The sequence below is a fragment of the Macrotis lagotis genome, chromosome X (genome assembly GCF_037893015.1).
Source record: "Macrotis lagotis isolate mMagLag1 chromosome X, bilby.v1.9.chrom.fasta, whole genome shotgun sequence".
Taxonomy (NCBI): domain Eukaryota; kingdom Metazoa; phylum Chordata; class Mammalia; order Peramelemorphia; family Peramelidae; genus Macrotis; species Macrotis lagotis.
Genome location: NC_133666.1, coordinates 691,567,898 through 691,592,304, shown reverse-complemented (window position 1 = coordinate 691,592,304; position 24,407 = coordinate 691,567,898). Strand labels below are relative to the sequence as shown.

Below are 24,407 nucleotides of genomic sequence, written 5' to 3'. Positions count from 1 at the left end.
CGCCGGAAGGCGAGGGGAGGGACCGGAAGCGCCCGCCCCGCCCGCTCGGCCGCCGCCGCCATCTTCCGAGCGCCCGGCTCGCCGCTGACGCCGCCCGCCGCCCGCCCGCGTCGGAGCCGCAGCCCCGCCCGCCCGCGCCGCAGCCATGCCGGCGGGCCCGGTGCAGGCGGTGCCGCCGCCGCCGCCCGTGGCCACGGAGCCCAAGCAGGTAGGCGGCGCGCGGCCCCCGGCGGCCGGCGGGAGGGCGGGGGAGGGGAGAGGCCCGGCAGGCCCGGGGCCGCCATGGCGCCGGGGAGGGCGGAACTCCGGCTCCCGGCAGGCCCCGCGCCGCCGCCGCGCCGCCCCCTGGGAGCCCGCGCTCTGGGCCTCGCCGGGCCGGGTCCGCGTGGCGCCCCGGGCCCCCGCCGCGCCCCTCCGCCTGCCTGGGGCCCCGAGGGTGAAGCCCAGGCCCACGGGCCCGGGGCGCGGTGATCCCACCGACCGAGGAGGCGCCCGGAGGACGGGCTCGGCCTGCCTGCGCCTTTTTTTAAGCGCCTCTTTTCCCGCTGATTTGAGGAAAACGGAAGGAGGATCTAATGCCCCTCGCTCAGAGGCCAAAAAAGAAAACTCACCTTGGCGTTTAATAATAATTGCTCTCGCTCTTCACAAAGATTGTCTTGCTTTTTAGAATTTATTGACGCGTTCCTAAAATGGCTCGTAAAAGTAAACATAGGTCCCCCTCCCACAGAGAGAGAAACCGCGAGAAAAAGGAAAATACCGCGCACTTCGGTCCGTGTTGGCAGAGCTTCCACTCCGGCTTCTGGCGTGGCTCCCCGCCTTTCTCACGGGCTCCATGTCAGTGTTATCCTGCTAGACCTCCTCGCCACATGCATGGTTCATTTACGGGGCAGCCGGGCCCTAGCCCAGTGACCTTGAGCAAGTCACTTCACTGCCTTGCCTTGGAGGGGAAAAAAGAAAAGAAAACTCGAGCAAACTGGCAGAACAGAAGAAAGTTCTGCTTTTTAAAAAAAGCAAGCACTCCATAAAACATTGATATTTCCATATAGTTAGCTTTTACTCTGGTCTATTTTACGTTTAGAAGTGGTCCCTGTCCGGTGTTAGCTTGAGTTTAGCATTTTAAAAAATTTTTTAAAAGAATGTAAGCTCTTTGCGGGTAGAAACTGTCTCCCACTTGTATCCTCAAAGCTTACCACAAAGTAAATACTTCATCTTTTTTAAGTTGTTCATTCACCCAGCTGCCAGGGTCTTTAAGAAAGCCCCATCTCTTTCCCAAAAAATTTCATTTATCTCTATTGTCTCCTGAATATAATAGTGTGACATCTAAAGCCTTTCACAAAATCTGGCGCCAACCTTTCTTTTTTGAAATTTTGTTTATTTAAGGCAATGGGGTCAAGTGACTTGCCCAAGGTCACACAGGCCTCATTTGAACTCAGATGCTCCTGACTCCAGGGTCAGTGCTATAAACAATTCTAGATACAAAAATGGAGGAAGATTATTCAAGAATTGTAACAGTGTTGTACTTATTTATATAAAATGCAAACAAAGTTTAACAAAGTAGTAACAAAACTGCTGTCTGGTTCCCCTCCAACACTTCTTTGTGCGTGTAAAAATCTTCAGGCAGCTAGGTGGCTCCAAGGCCTAGAATAGGGGCTGTGGAGTCAGGAGGACCTGAGTTCAGATGTGACCTCAGACATTTCATACTTCCTAGCCATATGACCCTAGGCAAGTCACTTAACTTTGATTGCCTTACCAAAAAAAAAAAAAAGGTTTACTAACCCACCTCCCTCCTCAGAATCCTTCCTTGGAGGAAACATAGTCAAACAAAACATGTTAGCACTTTCAACCTTTCTTGATCCTTCCAGATTTACCTTTGCTCCCCAGACCCTCATCTCTGTAACCAACCTCTCCACTGTTATACTAGCCAAGGCTTCCCTCTCTTGTGTTCTACTTTTGTCCCCAAGTACAATGTCCCCCTGGGGCATCATTCTTCCTCATCCATGTTCCTGAGAAGGCTCAAAGGTTCAAATCATATACCACCTCTTCCAAGCCTAGCCTGACACAGAATATCCAGGGAATGTTTACTGACTTGAATGATGCTTTTCAATCATGTCCAGCTCTTTGTGACCCCATGAGCCATAGCATTCTAGACCCTTCTGTCCTCTACTCTCTTGAGTCTATACAAGCTCACACTTGTTGCTTCCAAAATGCCATCTCTCCATCTTATCCTCTGCCATCCCCTTCTCCTTTTGCCTTCAACCCTTTTCAATAGCAAGGCCTTTACCTAAGGAGTCCTGTCTCGAAGTATTTAAGCATCAGCTTTAGTACTGATCTTCCAGTGAATAATTTGAATTAATTTATTTAATTAAATATTGACCAATTTGATCTTGCTGTCCAAGGGCCTCTCAAGTCTTCTCCGGCACCATAATTTGAAAGTCACTTCTCCAGTGCTTGGCTTTCCTTAGAATTCACCTCCCACAGCTCTTGATTGTTACTGGAAAAACCCTAACTTGAACCATGTGGACTTTTGGTGGCAATGACAATTCTGCTTTTTAGCCTGCTGTCCAGCTTTGCCATAACTTTCCTTCCAATGAGCAAGCCTCTTAATTTCCCAACTGTAGTAAGTAAGTAAAATACACTAACCTAGCCTGTGGATGAAGTTTCACAAAGTGGGCCAGTTGAGTCCATACCTTGGATTCCCTGCCTGCCTCTTAGCCTATAACAGAAAGAATTCTGTATCAGTCTTCTGGAGGCAAGATTGTTCCTTGCTGAGACCTGAATTCTGCCTCGTAGGGTTGTTTTTATTAGACTGGTGGTCCTTTGTGTCTTTCCCCTGATGCCTGGAGGGGCTGACTGTTCTGAACTCAGCTTCTGCCAGACCCTGCTTATTCAGGCTGGTTCCTCCACTGCCCAACCCAGCAGGCACCGGATGTTTAGTGAATGTTGTAGTGGAGTCCCTGGGGGCAAGAATGCTTGGGAACACATCTTGTGAGGCTGACACTTTGCCTCAAAACAAAAAACACTCAGTCTCTTGGGGTGAGGGATGATAGGAAAAGAAAGACCAAGATGTCTCATGCTGCTCTGTGGCACCCTTGCTTCCTCAACCTTCACCTCCTTATCTTTGCTGACTGACATGATCACCCTCCTACCCTTGACAGTGACCTCTGCCTTCCCTCACCTGGCTGCCTTGCCCAGACCTCCCTGAGAGCAATGAGCCTTGTTTTACCTAAGCTTCACATCACCCCAGGGCAGGTGTGACTAAATTAGAAGCCTTTTGGGGGCACCTCCTTGTAGACTCAGGTTTTAAGAGAGCCCTAATGAGATAGGTGGGCTCCCTACTCATCTCTTCTCCTGTAGAACATCTGTGATGATAAGTGACGATAGCGTCCTTCTCTGCTTCTCATCGCAAAGTAAGGAATGGGGCCACGGGAGCTCATTTCTCTCTCATTTGCCCTTTCAAGAGTTTCCTGAGGTCAGAGCTGGAAAAATTAGTCCTTGGTCACAAGCAGGGGTTCAGAAATAGTCTTCCTCCATGTTCTTCAGCACTTGTCTGCCTTCTCTCCCCCCATCCTCCCACCCTAGAAGGGCCTCCCTCTTGCCTCTTCACCTGGTGAATTCTTTCTTTCCATCCAGCTGGAAAGTCACCTCCCCCCCCCATCACTGACAAGGAAACAAAAAAAGGACCTTCTGAGAATGGGGTCCTGTAGCAGGGCCAGGGGGGCTGGCAGAAGCCCAGGAAACCAGTATAGTTGCTTTGTCCATCCCCTTTTGTCCCCTTCCCTTCAGAGACCTGGTCTTTTATTTTGGGTGCCACTTCTAAGCTCTCAGATGTCCCCAGATAGAGAGAAAGACACCATTCTGGTGGAAGAGCTGGGAGGGGAGCCAGAGGTAAAATAGACTGAATGAACAGAAAGTGATGAGAACAAGGACCTCTTCCTTCCCTTTTTTGGCCCATCAGACCACAGGACCAAGGAGTTTAAAGAGGTTCCCCCTTGGCAGGTCCTCAGGATGGGGGAGGGGAAGCAAGAGGAAGGAGCCATTCTGACCTGCAGAAGTTCTGAAAATGTGGTACCTGCTGCTAGTCTGAGGCCACCGCAGCTCTTCAGATTTCTGCAGGATGTTCCTTTTTCCTTTTCCTAATAAGAGCTTTGAGTTTTTGATTTTATGTATTTTATTTATTTTTAAATATATGTCCATTATACATATACATACACACACACAAACACACATACATTTATTTTTCCAACTGCATGCAACAGTAGTGGGGGTTTTTTAGTTTTGTTTTGTTTTTTAAGATTTTTGCAAGGCAATGGGGTTAAGTGACTTGCCCAAGGCCACACAGCTAGGTAATTAGGTGATTATTAAGTGTCTGAGGTAAGATTTGAACTCGGGTACTCCTGACTCCAGGGCCGGTGTTCTATCCACTGTGCCACATAGCCGCTCCCAACAGTAGTTTTCAACAATCCATTTCTGTGCAAGGTTTTGACTTTCACATTTTTCCCTTCCCCCTCCCTCTGACAGATGAATCTATAACATACATGTAAAATAACCCTGCTAAACATATATCCATATTAATTATGCCATGAAAAAAGTATAGGAGCTTTGTTTTAATGCTGTTGAATCTTAGTTGTTTTCATGTTGGCCAAAAGAGTTAGAAGATTGGTTTTGTCGGCCGACACACATTAAGTGCCTACAGTCTACCAAACTGTGTCCTCTGGGCTGGTGGCAGCAGTAAGCTACCAGTAGATTTGGAGTTAATGTCTCTTAGAAGAACCTCCTGGAGTGTGTGGTAACCAAAAGCATTTATTTAGTAAAAGTGGTCTGAGGGCAGTCATGTGATGCAGTGGAGTCAATGAGGCAGATCTGAGTTCAAATGTGGCCTTTTAACCATGTGACTCAAGTCAGGTCATTATTCCCTAAAGGTCTCAGTTCCTCATCTGAAGAAGGAAATGGCAAACCCCTCCAGCCAAGAAAACCTCAGACACACTGTACTTTGGTCAGGGTGGAGGGTGTCCAGAATGAGGAGGGTCCTGGAAATCAGAACCCATGAAGCTGAGCTAGTAGAATGGGGGAGTGTGAGACATGGGTGGTTAATGTGGAAAAGACTCAGGGGAATACAGAGAGCAGCTTCCAGATACTTGAAGGGCCTAATTGTTTCTGTTGGGCAGAATAGGGGATGGGGAAGAGGGGGTGTGACCAGGGACATTAGATTTACCTTCAGAGCTCTGGGAGCTGTGGGAGAGCAGGCCTGGAGCAGAGCCTTGTAGGGGGAGGCCTCTGATGCTCTATGATTAGACCCTCCCTGCTACCTTGGGGCCCTGCTGCTGGGGTTCTTTGGCTTTGAGGTCTAGTTTTGTCTTTGTTCATCATTTATTGTCCTTGCAGCCCCCAGAAGAGGAAACTTCCAAGGAGGACTCTACCCCATCCAAGCCTGTTGTGGGAATCATCTACCCACCTCCTGAGGTTAGGAATATTGTGGACAAGACCGCCAGCTTTGTCGCCAGGTAGGTCATGGTGCTTGCGAGTGCACTTAAGAAGCCTCATGTTGGTGTCTGGTGTTGTGCTCCTAGAAAACTGCCCATGCTTCCCTGTACCCCTAGCATTGCGGAGATCACCTAGTTTTAAATCGTTTCCTGTAGCCACTCTTTGGGGCAGGATAGGGTACCCCCTTCTCCCACCCCAGGGAAGGCCTCCAGTGGGCAGCCTTCTGACCGTGTCTGGGAGTACCCACTGTGGGGCAGGATGTCTCCATTGCAAACTGACTTTGTATGAGGACTATCGGTGGATCTAGGGGGCTGTGGGACCCTGAGAAGCTTCCTGGGGTGGGCTTGAAGTCACCTTGGTGCTACTTTGTGGCTTCTTCCGATGTAGGCCCAAACTCTTCCTGCTGACTTGCATTGGGCTTGGTGGAGAGAGGGGCCCCTCCTCTGCTCTGCCAGGCCCCAACTTCTTAGTGAGAACTGCTCATTTATATGTCCCTGAAGCTTTGACTCTTTCTCCCCACTTACCCTATTCCCCCCCCCCCCCCCCCAAGTGTAGTGAGTACGCATTACTGCCATTTCTCCTCTCTGGCCTGGAAGAACCCCACCAACAGTCCTAGGGTAGAGGGAGAGTCTGAGCCTGAGCTGCCAGGGGCTCTTGTGGTAAAAGCATCTTCACATTTCATATCAGAAACTGGCCCATTGGACGTTCCACAGATGTCCGTGTGTTTCAGCAGTCTATGCTTTGGAAGGAACAGGAACCTACTTAGGACTGTCAGCCCAGGGAGGCCCAAGGACCTTTTTGTAGCCTCCCATGGTAAACATATACAGTAAGATACAGAGGAGTGATGGTGAAGCACAGGTCTCTAGCCCCTGAGCTTGACCAGCACTGTAGCCTCTCAGAGAGATCCAGCACTGTCAGGGCTTCTAAGGAGCAGTCTTTTCCTCTTTTGTGAGCCCTTGATGTGAACTGCTAGACCTAGAGTGGAATCGGGGTCTTGAAACTCTCAACATCCTCTGGGGCAGGGGAGGAAGGGCATCTTGTTCCAGGCTGCTCTTGTCCTTCTCCTATGGAGCAGGGCAGGGGAAGCTTTTGATGACTTTGAAAGAAAACACTTAGCCCTTTCCAGCATCCCGAGTTAGCATACTTGTCCTTGGGAGATTTTGTTGCCATTGAATAATAACTCTCATTTCCCTAATGCCTGCAGTTAGTTGGGAAGTGGCTTATTTGATCTTCATAGTAAACTTGGGCAGCAGGCATTGTTGTTAGCCTCGTTTTACAGTTGAGGAAACTGAGGCAATCAGAGGGTTAGAGATTTGCCCACTAAGTTGGTCATTTTCTGGGGCTGAATTCAAACTCAGATCATCCCAAGTCTCAGGCTAGCCCTCCAGCTGACCCCAGGGCAGGGCAGTTCCAGCATTATCTTTTGGCCGTGTTCCCCAGCATTAGTTCCTGTGGATAAACACCCTCCCCCCCCATCTGATCTAGAAGCAGTTTTGAAACCTGGGAACAAGGCAGCTCCTTGTCTCCCTGCTGTTGAGCTGCCTAGATCCTTAGCCTGCACTGAAGGGAAGAGGCAGGTGAGGAGGAAGCTGCAGGCTCAGCTGTGAGCGCTGGGTTGCCCCTTCCCTTGCTGTTTCTGGTTCAGGATGCATGCACCCAGCAACCCTGCTCCCTGGCCCCAACCAACTGAGGGAGAACCCATGGCTCCAAAAACCATTTCATGTGACTTGAGTCAATAATGCTAAAATGAATACAAACACATCAGTGATTTGCCCCTTGTGCTTTTGGATTGTCCTCTAGACCCCCCAGTTTCCCTTGAGTTCAGAGATGTCCTTTTCTTGGGCCTGGGCTCCTAAGGGGGCCTGGACCTCTCTTTGCTTTTCTTCCCTGCCCAGGGCCCAACCAACCAAGGGGAGCAGCATTCAGCCAGGGCCCTCTTGGTCTTCCTTAGGGGAAGCAGGCCTCTGCTGCAGGGTCTTCCATGGCAGGGACACTGACTGGGAGACTTCAAAGAAATTCTCAACGGGTTTAGATCTGGAAAGGACCCCAGCATCAGTCATAGAGCCCACCTCCCTTGTGTAACACATGAGCAGTTGAGGCTAAGAGAGGGGGGAGCATCTGGTAGATTTGAAAGCAGTTCCACATGGCCCTCCTGCCAGGATCTGAAAGTGCCACTATCCCAGGCTTTCAACAGCTGGGGTGGGGGTGGGGGGGCTGAGGAGTCATGGGACCCAAGCTCATGAGCAGGAAGGAATCCCACTGCCCTCTCCTGGGATGGATGAGGATACTAAGACCAACAGACATTCTGTGCTATGTGCACAGGGTCCCATAGCTAGGAAAGGTCTGAGACTGAATTAGAACTCAGGTCCCACTCATTCCTGCCCCCTCCTTTTGGTTGCCAGCTCCTTTCTTCCTAGACCAAGGGAGGGGTAGGGGTGATATGGGAGATGTCTCTTGGACCCTGCCTCTGGGGCAGGACATGGAGAGCTCAGTGGTTTGGGAGATAAGACTGATAGCTGAGCTCCGACAGATCCTGATGTCTCCCAGCTGTTCCCTCTAGTGGGATACAGCCCAGGTGCACTTTGGGACCAGAAACTTGCTGGGAATGTATCTTGGGGCACTGAAAACCAGAGACCACTCCACTGCTGACTCTCGGGTCCTTTTTCAGAAACGGGCCAGAGTTTGAAGCTCGGATTCGCCAAAATGAAATCAACAACCCCAAGTTCAACTTCCTCAACCCGAATGACCCGTACCATGCCTACTACCGGCACAAAGTCAGCGAGTTCAAGGAGGGGAAGGCACAGGAGCCCTCGGCCGCCATCCCCAAGGTCATGCAGCAGCAGCAGCAGGCCTCCCAGCAACAGCTGCCCCAGAAGGTACAGCCCACACACCCCCCAATCCCCGTCCCTCAGTTTGAGTGGGAAGGGAGCCACACCTTGGGGCCTGTGACCCCCCGGGGACCCTCCTTTGCTGAGCCTTCCCCCTCTAGGCCAAGTTCTTCCAGGTCTCTTCTGTCTCCTTCTCTACTCCTTATAATCCTGTATGTCACAGGGGAAACCAAAAAGAGGAAAACCCCTTAGTAGAGCAGGATGTCACCCACTACCAACCTTCCAGGTAGAAGGTAAGCACCAGGTTCGTAGGGGCCTCCTTCCACCTGGGCTAAGTGTCAGACAGCAGGTTTGTTCTCACCTTTCTGAGCACGTTTCCCCCTGATTCAGTTAAATAAACATTTCTGTCTCTGGACTGGACTGGGAAGTTGGCACCTTCACCCACCCCTCAGCATTGTGGTGAGAACCACCCACCTGCGCGCCCTGCTGGGCCATAAGTGAAATGACTTAGTCCTTAGACTTCTGACCCACTGAACTTGTGTATTGGGGTCCAAGGGTTTTGAGCTAGAAATGTCCTAGATGATCAGGTCACCTAGAGAGGCCTACGACTCAGAGACCGTTTCCTATTGTAGCTGTAGGATTGCTATTGGTGTTGGGAGACCTGGGTTCTGGACCCAGTCTCAGCCCTCGCCTGTTAGACAACCAGATCTGGGTCTTGTCAAATAGGCAACCTCAGGTGCAGCCTGCTGCTCCTCCCACCTTGTGTTGGGTGGAGGGGGGGCAGGACTGGGATTCAGACCCAGGTTTTCTGACTCTGGAGCTCCTTTTGTCATGAATGAATGAAGAGCACTGACTGTGCCAGGGCCATGGGGTGGGTGGGGAGCCCTTGCACAACCTCCTGCAGCATGTGTTCCTTAGGGTCAGCCCATGGTGCGAGGGCCAGCCACTTCCTAGAATGCTTGTGTGGACAGTGGGAGCCCCCATGTCCTTGCCCATGACTGGAGTTGTGGGTTTGTGTAGAGTTGGGACCCTGAGTTACCTCCCATGGGAGAGGGAGTCCAGCAGCTGGTGAGAACTGGGGCAGAGGAAGGGAGGGCTGGCCTGGGGCTGTTCCTGCTGGGCTCTCAGCCCCCTTATTGGGATTTGGTCAAAGGCCGGTGGGCAGAGCTTCAGCTCGTGCTTCCTTGAATGTGTCTTTCATGGTAGTATCAGCTTCTTTCAGAGGTATTGGCATTGCAGTGAAGTCCATCCCTCCAAGACCCAGCTTGGGCCTCAGAGCAGTAGGCTATTCTTAGCACTAACTAGGTCACTTTGCTTAGACTGTTAAATCAGTAAAGTCACTCTTAACTTTTCCAAATCCATCCCCTCCTGGTAATAACTCTGCCAGGCTTCAATGCTGAATCTAGTCATTAACTCCTAAGATTGGGCTCTCAGCTGACCAGCTGATGGACAAACTGGAGTCCACTTGGAACCGGACACTGACCTCGTTCCTCTAGCTTGACCAGCTTTGTGCCGTCACTGTCAGCACGCTGTTATCATGTCACAAACGACCCAGGTCGCTGACCTCTTGCTGAATAGCCCATCTTCCCTCAAAGCAGCTCCCAAACCTCCTCAGTTTTGTCCCTTGAGTGCCATGCAAGGACATGCCAGAGTTATTGGTAACGTCTCCATTGGGTTAACAAACGGCCCCTTGATGAGGGAGGGAGACCTGGCCGGGCCTCTCTCCTGATGTGGGAGGTCACAACCCAAGCAGCTCAGCATTCACCACCTGTTGACTGGTAAGTTCTTCACCACTCTGCCTCAGCTTCTCTTTCTCTAAGATGAGACATTGAGGGACTATATGACTCATCATCAATAAGGTTTTTGTTTTTATTTTTTAATTGTGATTTTTAAGAAGCAATTTGTGTTAAGTGACTCGTCCAGCTAGTTAGTTAGTGACTGAAGCTGCATTTTTTGAACTCGTATCTCATGACCCCAGAGCTGGCATTCTATCCACTGCTGCACAAGGTGTCTCTTCAACCAGTCTTTATTGAGTGCCATCTGTAGGCAAAGTTAGCCACTTGACCCTGGGAAAACAGTTAAATTCACTGCAGATTCATAGATAAATGTAAACTCTGAGCCAAGTAAAACAGAGCAATTCAGGGTGGGCCGTGCTAACCAGAGGGCTTGTGGTCTACTCTAACATTTGAAGCCCCTTTGACATCACCACTCTGTAGCTGTAAAATGCTGGTGTCTTTGTGGGCAGGTTGTTAGAAAAGGATCATTGCAAGGGCCCAGAAGTGGCTCTGGCCGCCATGCAGGTGGTGTGTGACCAGTCACTAATGTACTCTCCTCCCTCCCCCTTGACTCAGGTCCAGGCCCAAGTGATCCAGGAGACCATCGTGCCCAAGGAGCCCCCTCCAGAGTTTGAGTTCATCGCTGACCCCCCCTCTATCTCGGCCTTTGACCTGGATGTGGTCAAGCTGACTGCTCAGTTTGTAGCCCGCAATGGGCGCCAGTTCCTGACTCAGCTGATGCAGAAGGAGCAGCGGAATTACCAGTTTGATTTCCTACGTCCCCAGCACAGTCTCTTCAACTATTTCACCAAGCTGGTGGAGCAGTACACTAAGGTGCCTACTTACCTGGGCAGGACAGGCAGGGGCAGGCAGGGGAAGACCCTTGGAAATTATGAAGAGGAAGAGTGAAGCCCTTCATCTTGGAGAATCGATTAGCTGTTCAGTCAATGGGTTAAGGACCTCCTTCCTCTGTAACTGGTCTTGGCCTGGGTACAGAGACAACAAAGGAACACACACACTCCAGAAAGGTCCAATTCCCCCTTTAAAAAAAAACAACCAAGAAGTTCTGTAGGGAACCTGGGACTGGGTCTGCAGAGATATTCCAGGGAAGGTGCCCTGAGTTGAGACTTAGGCAGAATCTTTGAAGCCCCTGAGGGATTCTGGCAGGAGATAAGTCAGTGAAAGGCAGCAAGCTTCTTAAGGGAAAGCCAGCATGGAGACCAGTGTCGGAGAGATCCACTTAAATTGATGATAGTGATGGGAGTAAGGAGCAGAGGGTGGTCTTAGGCTGAGAGCTTGGGAGAGGGAAGGATGCCGGAGTTCTTGACAGAACTAGGGGAAGTTTGGTAGAAGTTGGATTTGGGGAAAAGCAAATGAGATCTGTTTTCTCCAAGGATGTCTCTGAGACATCCAGATGGAATGATCAGGAAACATCTGGTGATGTGGGAGGCCAAGAGCAGAGAATGGGGCTGAATCTAGAAATGCACAAAGAGGATCAAATCCATGATGGATGGTCTGATTGGGGAGGGGAGAGAGAAAAACGGGGAAGAGAGGGAGACAAGGGGAGAGGAAGGAGAGGGAGATAGAGGCAGAGAAGGGGAGGGGGAGAGGAAGGAGGCAGGGAGGAGGAAGGGAGACAGTGAGTAAGGGTTGGGAAAGAAGAGCAGTGGGCCTAGGACAGGGCCTTGGGAAGCACATGCTGTTGGAGATTGTTAAAGGATAAGATTGAAACGGAGGAGAACCTGGGGAGACAGTGAGCCAAAACCTGAGAAGAGCTGCTGACAGCAGGCCGGAGGTGAGGAGATGAAGTTGTAGGAACAGCAAGTGAGCAGAGAGGGCAAGAGCAGAGTCTTCAGGCCAAGCTGCGGCATTTGGGTTTTATCCTATAGCTGGTACGAGGATGCTGATGGCAGCAGGAGGTCATGAGGCTCTGATCTAGATTGCTTGTGGAAGGGGTGCAGTTCATGCTGCAACAAAGTCAAGGACCTCTTGGGCTCAACCCCACCCTGACCAACCCTTGGATCATTGCCTAACCAGGAAAGTAGCTGGCCTGTGGGGGAGCATGAGCCCCAAAGCTCCTGGGGCATGGTGATAGAAGACCCAAGGTCTGGGCCAGGCTTACCTCTAGAGTCTGCATTGAAAGGCCAGCTAGGCCTGGCTAAGAATACCCTCTCTAGACACGTCCCTGCCAATTGGTCATCCAGGCTCTTTTCAGACACATCCAGTGAGGAGGAGATGGCCACCGTCTAAATCTTTTTTTTTTTTTAAGATTTTTGTAAAGCAAATGGGGTTAAGTGGCTTGCTCAAGGCCACACAGCTAAGTAATTATTAAGTGTCTGAGGTCGGATTTGAACCCAGCTACTCCTGACCTCCAGGGCCAGTGCTCTATCCACTGCACCACCTAGCTGCCTCCCCCATTGTCTAAATTTGCTTGAACCCCACACCCCCATATAACTCTGGGTCACAGGCTGGGCTCCAGAAGCCATTCTGCCACTCACCCAGCCAGCCCTCACTCCGCCCCTATCACCACAAAGTGAGTGTTAATGAGTTAATAACCTGCCTGTGTTTCAGATCTTAATCCCACCAAAAGGCTTATTTACAAAACTCAAGAAAGAGGCTGAAAACCCTCGGGAGGTTTTGGATCAGGTAAGTTAGAAATTATTTTGGGGGGGGGGGGTTGCTTGTCTCATTATTCTAAGCTCAATCCTCTTCATGCTGCACTGGCTCCCTTTGTTCAGGGAGGACAGGACAGCCAGTACCCAGAAACCTTTGATTTCCGTCTTCCAACCTTAATTGTCTCTGCTACAGACTAAGGGACTTTGTTAGAAACTTCCTTTCCTCCCTTTCACTTGTGCTGATGGCTTGGAACTTTGGTGATGGTCCGGGACCTGACTTCCCCTTCTGGGGTTTGTGTGGGTCACCTCACCAATCCCTCCAGCTCCTAGGACTCCACTTATCATGTCCCTTCTGTTGGGACATGATAAACTGAATGAAAAGGTGTCCATTGAGCACCAGAGCCTCAGTTCTCACAGAGACCAAAAGGTTCTAGTCACCAAAGTTCGTTTTCCCTGACCCCTGCACCCCAGGGAACCTTTCTGTGGGTTCTCCTCCCATTAGAAGGGGAGCTCCTTGAGGATGGGGGGCTGTCTGGCTGTGCTAGTTGTTTTTGCATACAGGAGGGGCTTAATAAATGCTTCATTCATCTGGTGCCAGATGCTGTGCTAAATAGCGAGGATAGAGATTCAAAAGCAGAGACAGTCTCTGCTCCCCAATAGGGAAACCAGATGAGTGAGGAGGGTGGTCAGAGACAGGGGCACACTGGGTGGGAATGATCTTCCACATGTCGGTCCTTCAGTTCTTTGAAGGTTGTTCTCATTACCCCAAACTTCCTCTTTTGCATGGAGAGAGCCGAGATCTCTGCCTGAAGAGATTCAGGGGTCCTTCACTCCCCACGTCATTGTTTATCCCCATGGGTCTGCAGAGCAAAGGGTGGGGGCATCTCTGTGTTCTCTTCCGGGGTCCTCTCCAACCAGAGGGTCACCCAGAAGAGGAACAGGAAGACCATCCTGCAGCCGGCTCAATTCAGCCCTAACTGGAGGGTTGGGCTGTCGGCCTGGCACCTTTCACAGGTTCTCGCTGTATCCTGCCCGTTCTATTTGTAAATCCAGACTTGTGAATGCCGGGAAGCAGCTGAGGCCTGGGGCTCTCCACTTGTGAAGGGGTCCTGCCTGGGCTTTCTCCAGAGGGGAGAATGATGCCATTAGAGAATGGGGCATGATGCTCTTGGAGATGCCCCTCTAGGAGAGGGCTGAGAACGGGGGTGGGGGCACATTGCCCTCAGAGAGACCTCTCTGGGCAAGGACAGGCATCTTGCTCATCCTGGCTCTGCTACAGGTGTGCTACCGGGTGGAGTGGGCCAAGTTTCAGGAGCGGGAGAGGAAGAAAGAAGAGGAGGAGAAAGAGAAGGAGCGAGTGGCATATGCACAGATTGACTGGCATGACTTTGTGGTGGTTGAAACTGTGGACTTCCAGCCCAGTGAGCAAGGTGGGTACAACTGATGGGGAGGTGCAGCAGCCTGGGGGCCTTTTCTGCCCCCCCCCCTTTCCCCTGGGCACAGTTAAGGCTATGCCCGCCTCCCCTCTGCTCTTGAGCTCTGGCAGCCTGGGTGGTCAGTAGCTCTTCATCTCTACTTCTCAGGATCCGTAAGCCAAGTTTCTTGAGACAAAAGTAGATGGGTGAGTGCCAGGCCCCAGCCCACCAAGAATGCCTTTGGTAACTTGAGGACTTTGTTCTCCCAGGCAACTTCCCACCTCCCACCACCCCGGAGGAGCTAGGTGCCCGAATCTTGATCCAGGAACGCTATGAGAAGTTTGGGGAGAGCGAGGAAGTGGAAATGGAGGTGGAGTCTGATGATGAGGACGAGAAGCAGGAGAAGACGGAGGAGCCCCCATCCCAGCTGGACCAGGACACCCAAGTGCAGGACATGGACGAGGTAACCCCCACAGACAGGCTGGGCTGGGTCTGAGGCTCCCGTGCCCCTTCATTTGGGAGCCAGAGAGGGATGTACTGGTGGATATGCTCATGTGTTCTCCTCTTTGGCCCCAGCAGGACACGGTGTCCCTGGCCCACTGCTCGTGCATGGGTGTTTGGAGTTCTCTGGCCTTTCCTTTTCACCCCCTCCCCTCCCTTATTGCACACCCAGTGAGGTTTTAGTTCCTTCTGGCCCAGGGGCTCCTCTTTGCAAGTGTCCCCAGAGCTTTCCCACATGGCAGCTCCTCTTCTGTCCTCTCCTAAACTGAAGTGCCCGGAGGAAAGAATGTGTGTTGTGAGAAGAGAATGGGCCTCTGTATCTGTGGGAATTGGCTGTTCCTCTGCCTCTCAGCCCCTCCCCCAGCTCCGAGCACACTTGTGAGAGGCCCCATTGAAGCCTACCCAGTGCCAGCTGCTGCAGATGCCCACAAGAGCATTTGCACCGTGAGCCCCGCTGTTCCTATTCACTCAGTGAGAAAGCAGCTTGGCCTGGTGCCCATTGGCTTCTGCCCGAAGAGGGAAGCTCCTTGAGCCAGGGCCTCCCGCTGCCCCAGGGAGCAGCCAGGGCCAGAGGAGAGGGCAGGGGGTGACCTCAGCTCAGCCTCAGCCCTGACAGGAGGCCAGATTTTCCAGGGAGAATGCGGATTGCAAACCATTATTTTTTTCACCAGGGTTCTGATGATGAAGAAGAAGGCCAGAAAGTTCCCCCTCCTCCCGAGACCCCCATGCCTCCTCCACTCCCACCCACTCCAGATCAGGTCATCGTCCGCAAAGATTATGATCCCAAAGGTATGGAGGCTGCAGGCTGCTGCCCATTGGCCAGCCCTGGGTTTGGCAGGCTTCAGGGGTTTGGGGGAGTCTGGGCCTGAGGTTTACCTTCTGTCCTCCTTTCCAGCTTCCAAGCCCCTGCCACCAGCCCCAGCTCCAGATGAGTATCTTGTGTCCCCCATCACCGGAGAGAAGATCCCAGCCAGCAAGATGCAGGAACACATGCGCATCGGCCTCCTGGACCCACGTTGGCTGGAGCAGCGTGATCGCTCAATCCGGGAGAAGCAGAGCGACGACGAGGTCTATGCCCCAGGTGAGGCACCACTGCCCCAACTTCCCCTCAGTGATCACTTCCAGGTGGGAGTTACTCCCCACAGTGGTCCTGACCCCAAAATGGGAATTGCAAATCAAGCACAGACCTGCAGGGGGACCTGGCTAGAGAAAAATCTATCCCTGAAGGAGAAGCTTCTCATTCAGTTCTAACCCTTATTAGGGGTGGCCAGCGGCCCAGTGGAGAGAGCGCCAGACCTGGAGTCAGGGAGTCCTGAGTTCAAATCCATGTCCTGACTAAGTGACCAGGGCAAGTCACTTATCTCTGTCTGCCTCAGTTTCCTCAACTGTTACATGGAAATCCAATAGCACCTCCCTTCTGGGGCTCTTAGGAGGATCAAATGAAGCCTGTGTGAATGCTAGTTCTTAGGTGGCTGCAGAGGGAGTTCTGATCCTGTTTGGACAGCACCGGCTCAGTTAGCACTTATACTTTGTCCCCCTGACTGGCTGCTGAGCTGCCATAGCCCCGTATGACACTTCTCCTCATGTGTGACCCAGGTCTGGATATCGAGAGCAGCCTGAAGCAGCTGGCCGAGCGGCGTACCGATATCTTTGGTGTGGAGGAGACGGCCATCGGTAAGAAGATCGGTGAGGAGGAGATCCAGAAGCCAGAGGAAAAGGTGAGGCCAGTCTCACTGCCCATTGTCTTTTCCTATCTTCACCCCCTAGTAGGGGGGAGCTCAGACCCTGACACTCCTCCTACTCGACTTCTGTTTTCCAGGTCACCTGGGATGGCCACTCAGGCAGCATGGCCCGGACCCAGCAGGCAGCCCAGGCCAACATCACTCTCCAGGAGCAGATAGAAGCCATTCACAAGGCCAAAGGGCTTGTGCCAGAAGATGACAGCAAGGAAAAGATTGGCCCCAGCAAGCCCAACGAAATCCCTCAGCCACCCCCTCCGTCTTCAGCCCCCAATATCCCCACATCAGCCCCACCCATCACCTCGGTGCCCCGGCCTCCCTCGGTAAGCTGGAGCCTCCTACAGCTACTGTAGGTGATTTCACACTTCCCCAGTCCCCAAATCAAAACTCCATGGCTCGGGTGGTGAGGAGATCATGTCCTATGACCCTAAATCCATTGGGCTGCTGTCCTTTTACCAAAGCCACCTTTCCTATCAAGGTGCTCACACCACTCAGTGGAAAGAGAGGGTCCTGGGACTTTGTGGATAGAAAGTCGGTGAGGGGGTTGGGGCAGCTAGGTGGCATAGTGGATAAAGCACTAGCCTTGGAGTCAGGAGTACCTGAGTTCAAAGCTGGTCTCAGACACTTAATAATTACCTAGCTGTGTGGCCTTGGGCAAGCCACTTAACCCCATTTGCCTTGCAAAAACCTTAAAAAAAAAGTCACTGGGGGCAGAACTTGACAGGCCTGTTCAGTGGGTGCCCAGGAGCTCTGCAGAGGGGATCACACCACAGAACAAGACTGAAGGGGACGGGAAGCCTCCCAAGCAGAAGGGCCTGTAGAGTGATGGCCAGAATCCAGTTCTTTCCCAATGGGGGCTGGATCGGGATTGGTCTGCTCAGCGCCCTCTGTGTGTCTGCTGCTGGAGGCTTGTGGGTTCTGCTGGGGGGGCCCAGCTTGGCCCTGAGCCTTTGAATGGAGAGTGAGCAGTTTCAGGCTTTGAGGGGGATATTTTTCTGCGCAGTCCTGGGATGTTGAGCTCCAGGAGCTTGGGGCAACTGGGTGAGATCTCCATTCCTTGAGTGACTGGGCCCCCCCTGTTTTTTTAGATGCCACCTCCTGTCCGAACCACAGTCGTGTCTGCTGTGCCTGTCATGCCGCGGCCCCCAATGGCCTCCGTGGTCCGCCTGCCTCCTGGCTCGGTGATTGCTCCCATGCCACCCATCATCCATGCTCCTCGCATCAATGTGGTACCCATGCCACCCTCTGCTCCACCTATCATGGCACCACGTCCTCCTCCCATGATTGTGCCAACAGGTCAGTGCCTCTTCTGCATCACCACCTCTCTGGGCAGAGGACTGACTTATCCTGTGAGGCAGATTTCAGGTTACACTAAGACCTGGCGACCATTCCTGGTCACCAAGCGACCACTTGTCAAGGATGGCAGGGCCACACTTCACTTTGGGGGGAAGCTGTGGAGAGAAGCAAACATTTCTTCTCTTCCGCCCACTCATGTACCTTCAGTGTGATGGCATCATCAGGATGATAGGCTGGGCACTAGCAGGGTCTGGGCCTACATGTGAGGAAACTAGAGCAGACAGACAACACAGTCCCCCGATCTGGCAGCCAGCCTTGGGGTGCTGGGGGCCCCACTCCCTAACCGGGCTGACCCATCCCTTCATCTTCCCATGTGAAGCAAGCTCTGCTGAGCTTTAGTCTTGGAGCTCAGCATCTTGGTATTTGTCGTAAGGGCTTGAGAAATGCTTCTTGCTCCCTGCTCCACCCGCTCAGGGGCTGACCCTTCTGGGTCACTGCCTCCCTGACTGTCCTGTCAGCCTGGCCTCACAGCCCCCTCCTCAAGGTGGCAGTTGCTGCTCCCCATACTGGCTGGATCCCCCTGACTCCTCCCAGATCTTAGTACCCATATCAGGTAAAAAGTTGGAAAAGACAGGTGACATCTCCCAACTCTGCTCTTGGTCAGTCCTTGAATATTCATGAAGTGTTTACTAGAAGCCAGGCCCAAACCTGCATGCTGATGGAGGAGCGTGGCCTGGTGGCCATGTAGAGATGTATGGCTACATCTGAGGTCAACCTCGTCTGTCCTGGCCTTCTTGTAGCTATTTGTTGTGTTTTATCAAGATGAGTCAGTTCAGTGGAGTAGGAAGACTCAGTGGTTACTATTGCCCCTAGAAACCTGGTTAAAAATGCCAGTGTGGCCCAGCACACAGTCTTCCTCTCTTGGAGAGCTTGGTCGGGGGGACTAGATGAGAAGGGGGGCTCTAGGACAGGGATAGCCCAGAGCAAACTGTGGGTTCAGTTCTCTGAGAACCTGCCTACATCCTTCATTTGTCCCAGGCAGGCCTCAGTGAGCCATGGAAAAGGCCAAGGGCTCCCCCCTCTCGGAAAGTTTCTGGCTTTTTTTTTTTTTAAGGTTTTTTCAAGGCAAATGGGGTTAAGTGGCTTGCCCAAGGCCACACAGCTAGGTCATTATTAAATGTCTGAGGCTGGATTTGAACTCTGGTCCTCCTGACTCCAGGGCCAGTGCTCTATCCACTGCACCACCTAGCCGCCTCTTCAGTGTCTTTTTCCTGTGTCTTTTCCCCTCCAGCATTTGTACCAGCCCCTCCAGTGGCACCCGTCCCAGCCCCAACTCCCATGCCTCCTGTCCACCCACCACCACCCATGGAGGATGAGCCCACTTCTAAGAAACTGAAGACAGAAGATAGCCTCATGCCCGAGGAAGAGTTTCTCCGGAGGAACAAGGCAAGTAGCGCAGCCTGGATGACTTCCAATAGCATCCCAGCCTCTGGTTTGGGAAATGTGTTTATTATCTTAGAGAGCAGGCCTCCAGCCTCCAGGGGCCTGGCTGCCCCGGAGCTGTCTCCTCCTGCTGGGCTCCTTTGATGATGGGCTCAGCAGGAGAGCCCACAGAGGCCTCTGCTGGACCAAACAGACCCAGGGCCAGTCAAGAGACCAGCAGCAGAGGAGACAGAGTGTGGTGTCAGCTTCTGCAAGTCTTGTTCACAGAGGGGCAGAGGCCATCCAGCCATGGAGAGAGGAAGGGATCCCTGGGTCCCCTGAAGCCCTGAGGGCAGGTTCCATACCCAGATCACAGGTTCCACCCCAGCCCCTGCTTTCCTTAGGGGTGAGCAGAGGCCTCATTAAGCCTCACAGTGGGGGGGGGGGGGAAGGGGAAGGATGGCCCCATTTCATAGAAGACAGACTTTGAAGACCAGAGCAGGGACAGGACTTGGGCCTAGGGTAGTCTGAGGGTCAGCAAAGATAATGAATGGACAGCAAGTGCTTGGCAAACCATTCTGGGCTGTTGTCAACTAACACAGCCTTTTTCTAACAAGGAGAAATCGTCAAATGGAAGTCAGTCCTTCCCCTTGCCCTCTCGCTCCCTTGTAAATCCTTTTAATTAGCCCTGACAGGACAGAAGGTTTGGGGTTTCCTCCTCCTTTACTTCTCAGGGGGTAATAGCCACTTTTCTTGGTCACAGGGTCCAGTCACCATCAAGGTTCAGGTCCCTAACATGCAGGACAAGACTGAATGGAAGCTGAATGGGCAGGTGCTAGTCTTCACCCTCCCGCTGCCTGACCAGGTATGTGCCAGTGGAGACCCTCAGTCAGTAAGTGGGGGGACCCTGCAGCACCCTGGAGAGAGACTCATCTCTGCTCCATCTTTGCCCTGCAGGTCTCTGTCATCAAGGTGAAGATCCACGAGGCCACTGGCATGCCTGCCGGCAAGCAAAAACTACAGTATGAGGTGAGCCAGGGCTTTGTCCTTGCCCCCCTCACCCTGCATTGTTGCTTCTCTAATTGGGGGTTCCTGGGAGGTGCTTGAAGAACACACATTCCCAAGCAACATATACTTTTCAGTGCTTGGGACAGGTTGAGCAAAGGGGCATTTCCTGGGTGGAGGCTGCCTGTGGGGAGTCTGGATCGTTGGTGAAGGGTGGCAGGGGTCAGGACCAGGACCAGGCTCTGGGCCTCACTTGGGCATGGATGTCTTTCAGGGCATCTTCATCAAAGATTCCAATTCCTTGGCATATTACAACATGGCAAACGGAGCTGTGATTCACCTGGCACTCAAGGAAAGAGGCGGGAGGAAGAAATAGAGCCTCCAGGCTGCTCCCTTTGGAAATGAGACCTCTGGGGCTTCCTGGCTGAGGTGCCGACATTGGGCAGCTTTCCTGGGGGTCTTTTTTTGGGGAGGGAGGGGTTTATACCATTCTGACTCTTGGAAGGAGATGTTGGGGTCGTGTTGTTTTTGTGTTCCCAGGCTCAGTTAGCAAAGTAGGCCTGATTCCCCTCATTTCATTGTCCGGGCACTGCCTGGCAGTCCCACATGTTGCTGTGGCCATAAAACCCTCTGGTCCTCCTCGGCAAAGTGGATGTCCTAACACTGCCCTTCCTTGCTCTGGCTGTCTGGGAGGCCCGGTGTGGACAGGAGGAGGTAGCACATGGTAGTTTTCCAGTCCTCTGTTGGGAAGGTTACTTAATTTTACTTAATTTCAATTAAATTCTCTGAATCTCAGTCAGATCTTTTCTGTCTTGGATGCTTTGTTCCTGCTAATCATGGTTTCCAAAAATTCGTCAGTAATGAGATTAAAAATAAAGTTGTTAGGTCATTTCTGTCATTCCTTCCAGCTGGGGTTGTACCAAGGGACATTTACCTGGCCAGAATATCCTGAGTACCTGAGACATCCTAGACTCCCCTAGACTAGTGACAAAACCTGGCTTTGAAATCCTGGGGCATCCCCTTAGGACTTGGGTCAACTTGGGCAAATTTGTTCTTTTGGGGGGCCTCTGATTTCTCCTTAGGCTGGACAGGGTGGCTTCTGACATGCCTCTTCTAGAAAATCACAGGGTAGGTTCTGAGGCCTACAGCTTTGGCCTTCACCCATCAGAGTCCATTTCTTCTGACTGGAGGAGGATGCCAATGCCTCCAGCTCAGGTCCTTCTTCCATCCTCACCTTTGCCCAAACTCACTACATCTGGAAGCAGGCAGGACCCTACCCCCCAGCCCTATTTTACCACCAAGGAAACTGGCCTGTTGGTTTGGTTTGTCCAAGGTTGCACAGCCATGAAGGCACAGTCTGGATTCAAACCTCACCCCCACCTCTGCCTCCTGGGGAGATCCCTGGGCTCAGATTGTGTGTGGAATTGTCTATTGTGTCAGGAGCAGGAGGCTGCCTCCTCTGGCAGGCCTGGCTGAGGCCATCCTTTGCCCCAGAACCCTTTCCTCTTGTAGAGGAAACAGTCTTTCCTCTCCGCTCATTGTTATTGGTCATGACCCTCAGAAAAACATCCCCAAGAAAAGACTCCACTGCAAAACCTAAAAAAAATATATAACATGGGGTGGCTAGGTGGCGTAGTAGATAAAGCACCAGCCCTGGAGTCAGGAGTACCTGGGTTCAAATCCGGTCTTAGGCACTTAATAATGACCTAGCTGTGTGGCCTTGGGCAAGCCACTTATAACCCCATTTGCCTTGCAAAAAAAAAAAAGACTCCACTGTGCTGCTGCTGCTGCTGGCTGGGTGATGTCCACTTCTTGGATTTTGTGTGCTGCTGGGACATAATAACTTAGCTGTGCAGTTCAGATCTGGTCACCAGATGCCCAGCATCTAACTCCCAGCAAACCTAGCAGCTGCCATAGAAGTAGGCTCAATCCTCCCCATGCTGAAGATAAAGGTGGGATAAAAAATAGGAAAAGTCCCATGTGTTCCAAAAGATTTAGACCAGCTTTTTGTGGTGGCAAAGAATTGGAAATTGAGGGGATGCCCCTCCATTGGGGAATGGATGAACAAGTAATGGTATATGAATGTGATGGAACACTATTGTCTGTAAGAAACCATGAATGGGTAGACCCTAGAGAAGCATAGAAAGAGTTAGAGGATCTGATGCCGCGGGAAGGGAGCAGAACCAGAACATAATACACATTAACAACATTGTGAGATGATCAACCACGATGGATTGGGGGTGGGGGGGAGCTGTGCTAAGTCCCCAGCCTCACTTTCTCCTCCAGATCCATCTGGGTCCAGTGGCCAGATAGGAATCAGGATAACTGGAGATCGTCCTCCATAGGAGACAATCAGGGTTGAGTGACTCACCCAAGATCACATAGTGTCAAGTGTCTGATTCAAATTCCTGTCCTGACTCTAAAGGCAGTGCTCAAGCCACTGCACCATGTAGCTACCCCAGACAACTATAAGACCAGCATGGTATGGACCATACTATCCATATCCCGAGGAAGAATAACAAAACAACATAAAGCAACAAAAACTCCTCAGAATCTGAATGAACACTTCACTTTTAAAAAAAAATTTATATCTCTTTTCTACCGCCTGGTTTTCTTTCCCCTTAATCCCAATTCCTCATACCCAAAATGACTATAATCTGGAAACACGTTTAACACAAATGTGTATGCATAATATTTACCCAACTATCCACAGCCGAGGGGAGGGGTGGGAAGGGAGGGTGAAGGAAATTCTGCAACTTAAAAATAAATACATGCATATGGGTGAATGTGGAAAAACTTATAACACACCTGGAAAGATAACAAAAAAATAGAAAGTGCAGAAAATTAAATTTTTAAAACTAAACAAAACATGGTGCAGTGGATGAAGCACCGGCCCTGGATTCAGGAGCACCTGGGTTCAAATCTGGTCTGAGACACTTAATAATTACCTAGCTGTGTGGCCTTGGGCAAGCCACTTAACCCACTGCCTTGCAAAACAAAAAAACTAAACAAAACAAAGGAAAGGGAAGAAAGAGATTTTCATTGGCTACTCAACTGAGAAGGAAAAAAACTTGCAATTAGAAAAAAGGGAAAGAAGGAACAAATAAAACTCCAAAAGCAGAGAAAGGGCTGACAAACAGGAAGAGGAGGCCAGACTTCTAAGGGGAATCGAGCAGGATTACTGTAAAATAAATTAAGCTAAAATAAATGAAAAGATAATAGTACTGTTTTTACAGAAGGGGAATAATCCTAATTGGAGGGGGAGTGCAATTTTATAGAAAATGAAAAAAAAACTGAATGAATTAAACAGTCCAAGAAAAAAGACAGGTTCTATTAGAAAAGAAAATCTCACAATCTGTGATTTAGAAGAAATACATTTCAAAAACAAAAACACAGAATAAAACTGAAGGGCTGGAAAAAAGTTTACTATGCATGAAGTGAAACCAAAAAGAATGAAGTTAGAAACTACATTAAGCTGAAAGGAACCCTAGAAGCTGGAGCCAAGCTAGAGAGACCACAGGATGCTGGGGAAAGAGTGCTTCTGTGTATGCAAAGGAGAGTGTCCCAAGGCTATGGAGACCTACAAACAGGAGAAATCCTGTCAGTAGCTTTAGAGAAGACAGATTGTCGAGGCCAGGGCCAAGGGCTAATCTCATTTAGTCTCTGCATTCCCTCTGCATCCAAGGTTAAGGTAAGGACTATCCTCTTAGAGCCAGACCCTGCTAGAAACAGCCCTTCTAGGTCTCCAGGTGGATTCTACTGGTCCTGATGTCAGAAACGCCTTTCAAACAAGTCCAGGGAACAGACTGCCTTCTCCAGGAAGATTTAAAAATAGTCCGTCAGATGAGCGTTCTCCTTAGGAAATAGAAGGGCCCCCCTTTTCCATGGCTCTCCCAGAAACTGGCCAGGTGGATCATTGATCACCCAGGCAGCTGAGCGGTCATCCCACTATCTAGGGATGGCCCTGCTAGGTTGGAGAATGCAGCAGGGTAGGGTGGACAGGAAGCCCATCAGTCAAGGAGCTTATATGGAGACCTAGGTCGCGTCAGGATCTCCAAAGACCGCCCCATCTCAAGGATCTGTCTTCAATAGGACACAACAGGGACAGATAAGTGTAGGTGATCAGTCATTTGTTGGTCACCTACTGTGTGCTGAGCCCACGCTGGACACCTACTGTGTGCCAAGTCTGCAAACTCATGTTAGGCCCCTACTGTGCACCCAATCTGTGAGCTCACATTAGGCACCTACTGTGTGCTGCATCCACATTGGGTACCCACTACACTGGAAGTATAGAAAGTCAGTTTAACAGCATTTATTAAAGAAATGAGCA

General features: G+C 51.3%; 1 protein-coding gene across 1 annotated transcript; it reads left to right on the top strand.

The window, feature by feature from the left end:
- The first annotated feature begins 97 nt into the window (after nt 1-97).
- On the top strand, nt 98-20,872 carry SF3A1 (splicing factor 3a subunit 1). The gene is made up of 16 exons (XM_074206337.1): nt 98-208; nt 5,383-5,501; nt 8,150-8,357; nt 10,661-10,918; nt 12,656-12,730; nt 13,979-14,129; nt 14,384-14,577; nt 15,287-15,404; nt 15,511-15,696; nt 16,212-16,333; nt 16,435-16,677; nt 17,443-17,650; nt 18,942-19,096; nt 19,836-19,937; nt 20,030-20,101; nt 20,352-20,872. Exons 1-16 carry the CDS (start codon nt 146-148, stop codon nt 20,451-20,453), a joined length of 2,376 nt encoding a protein of 791 aa, XP_074062438.1. The 5' UTR covers nt 98-145; the 3' UTR covers nt 20,454-20,872.
- Nucleotides 20,873-24,407: the final 3,535 nt, after the last annotated feature.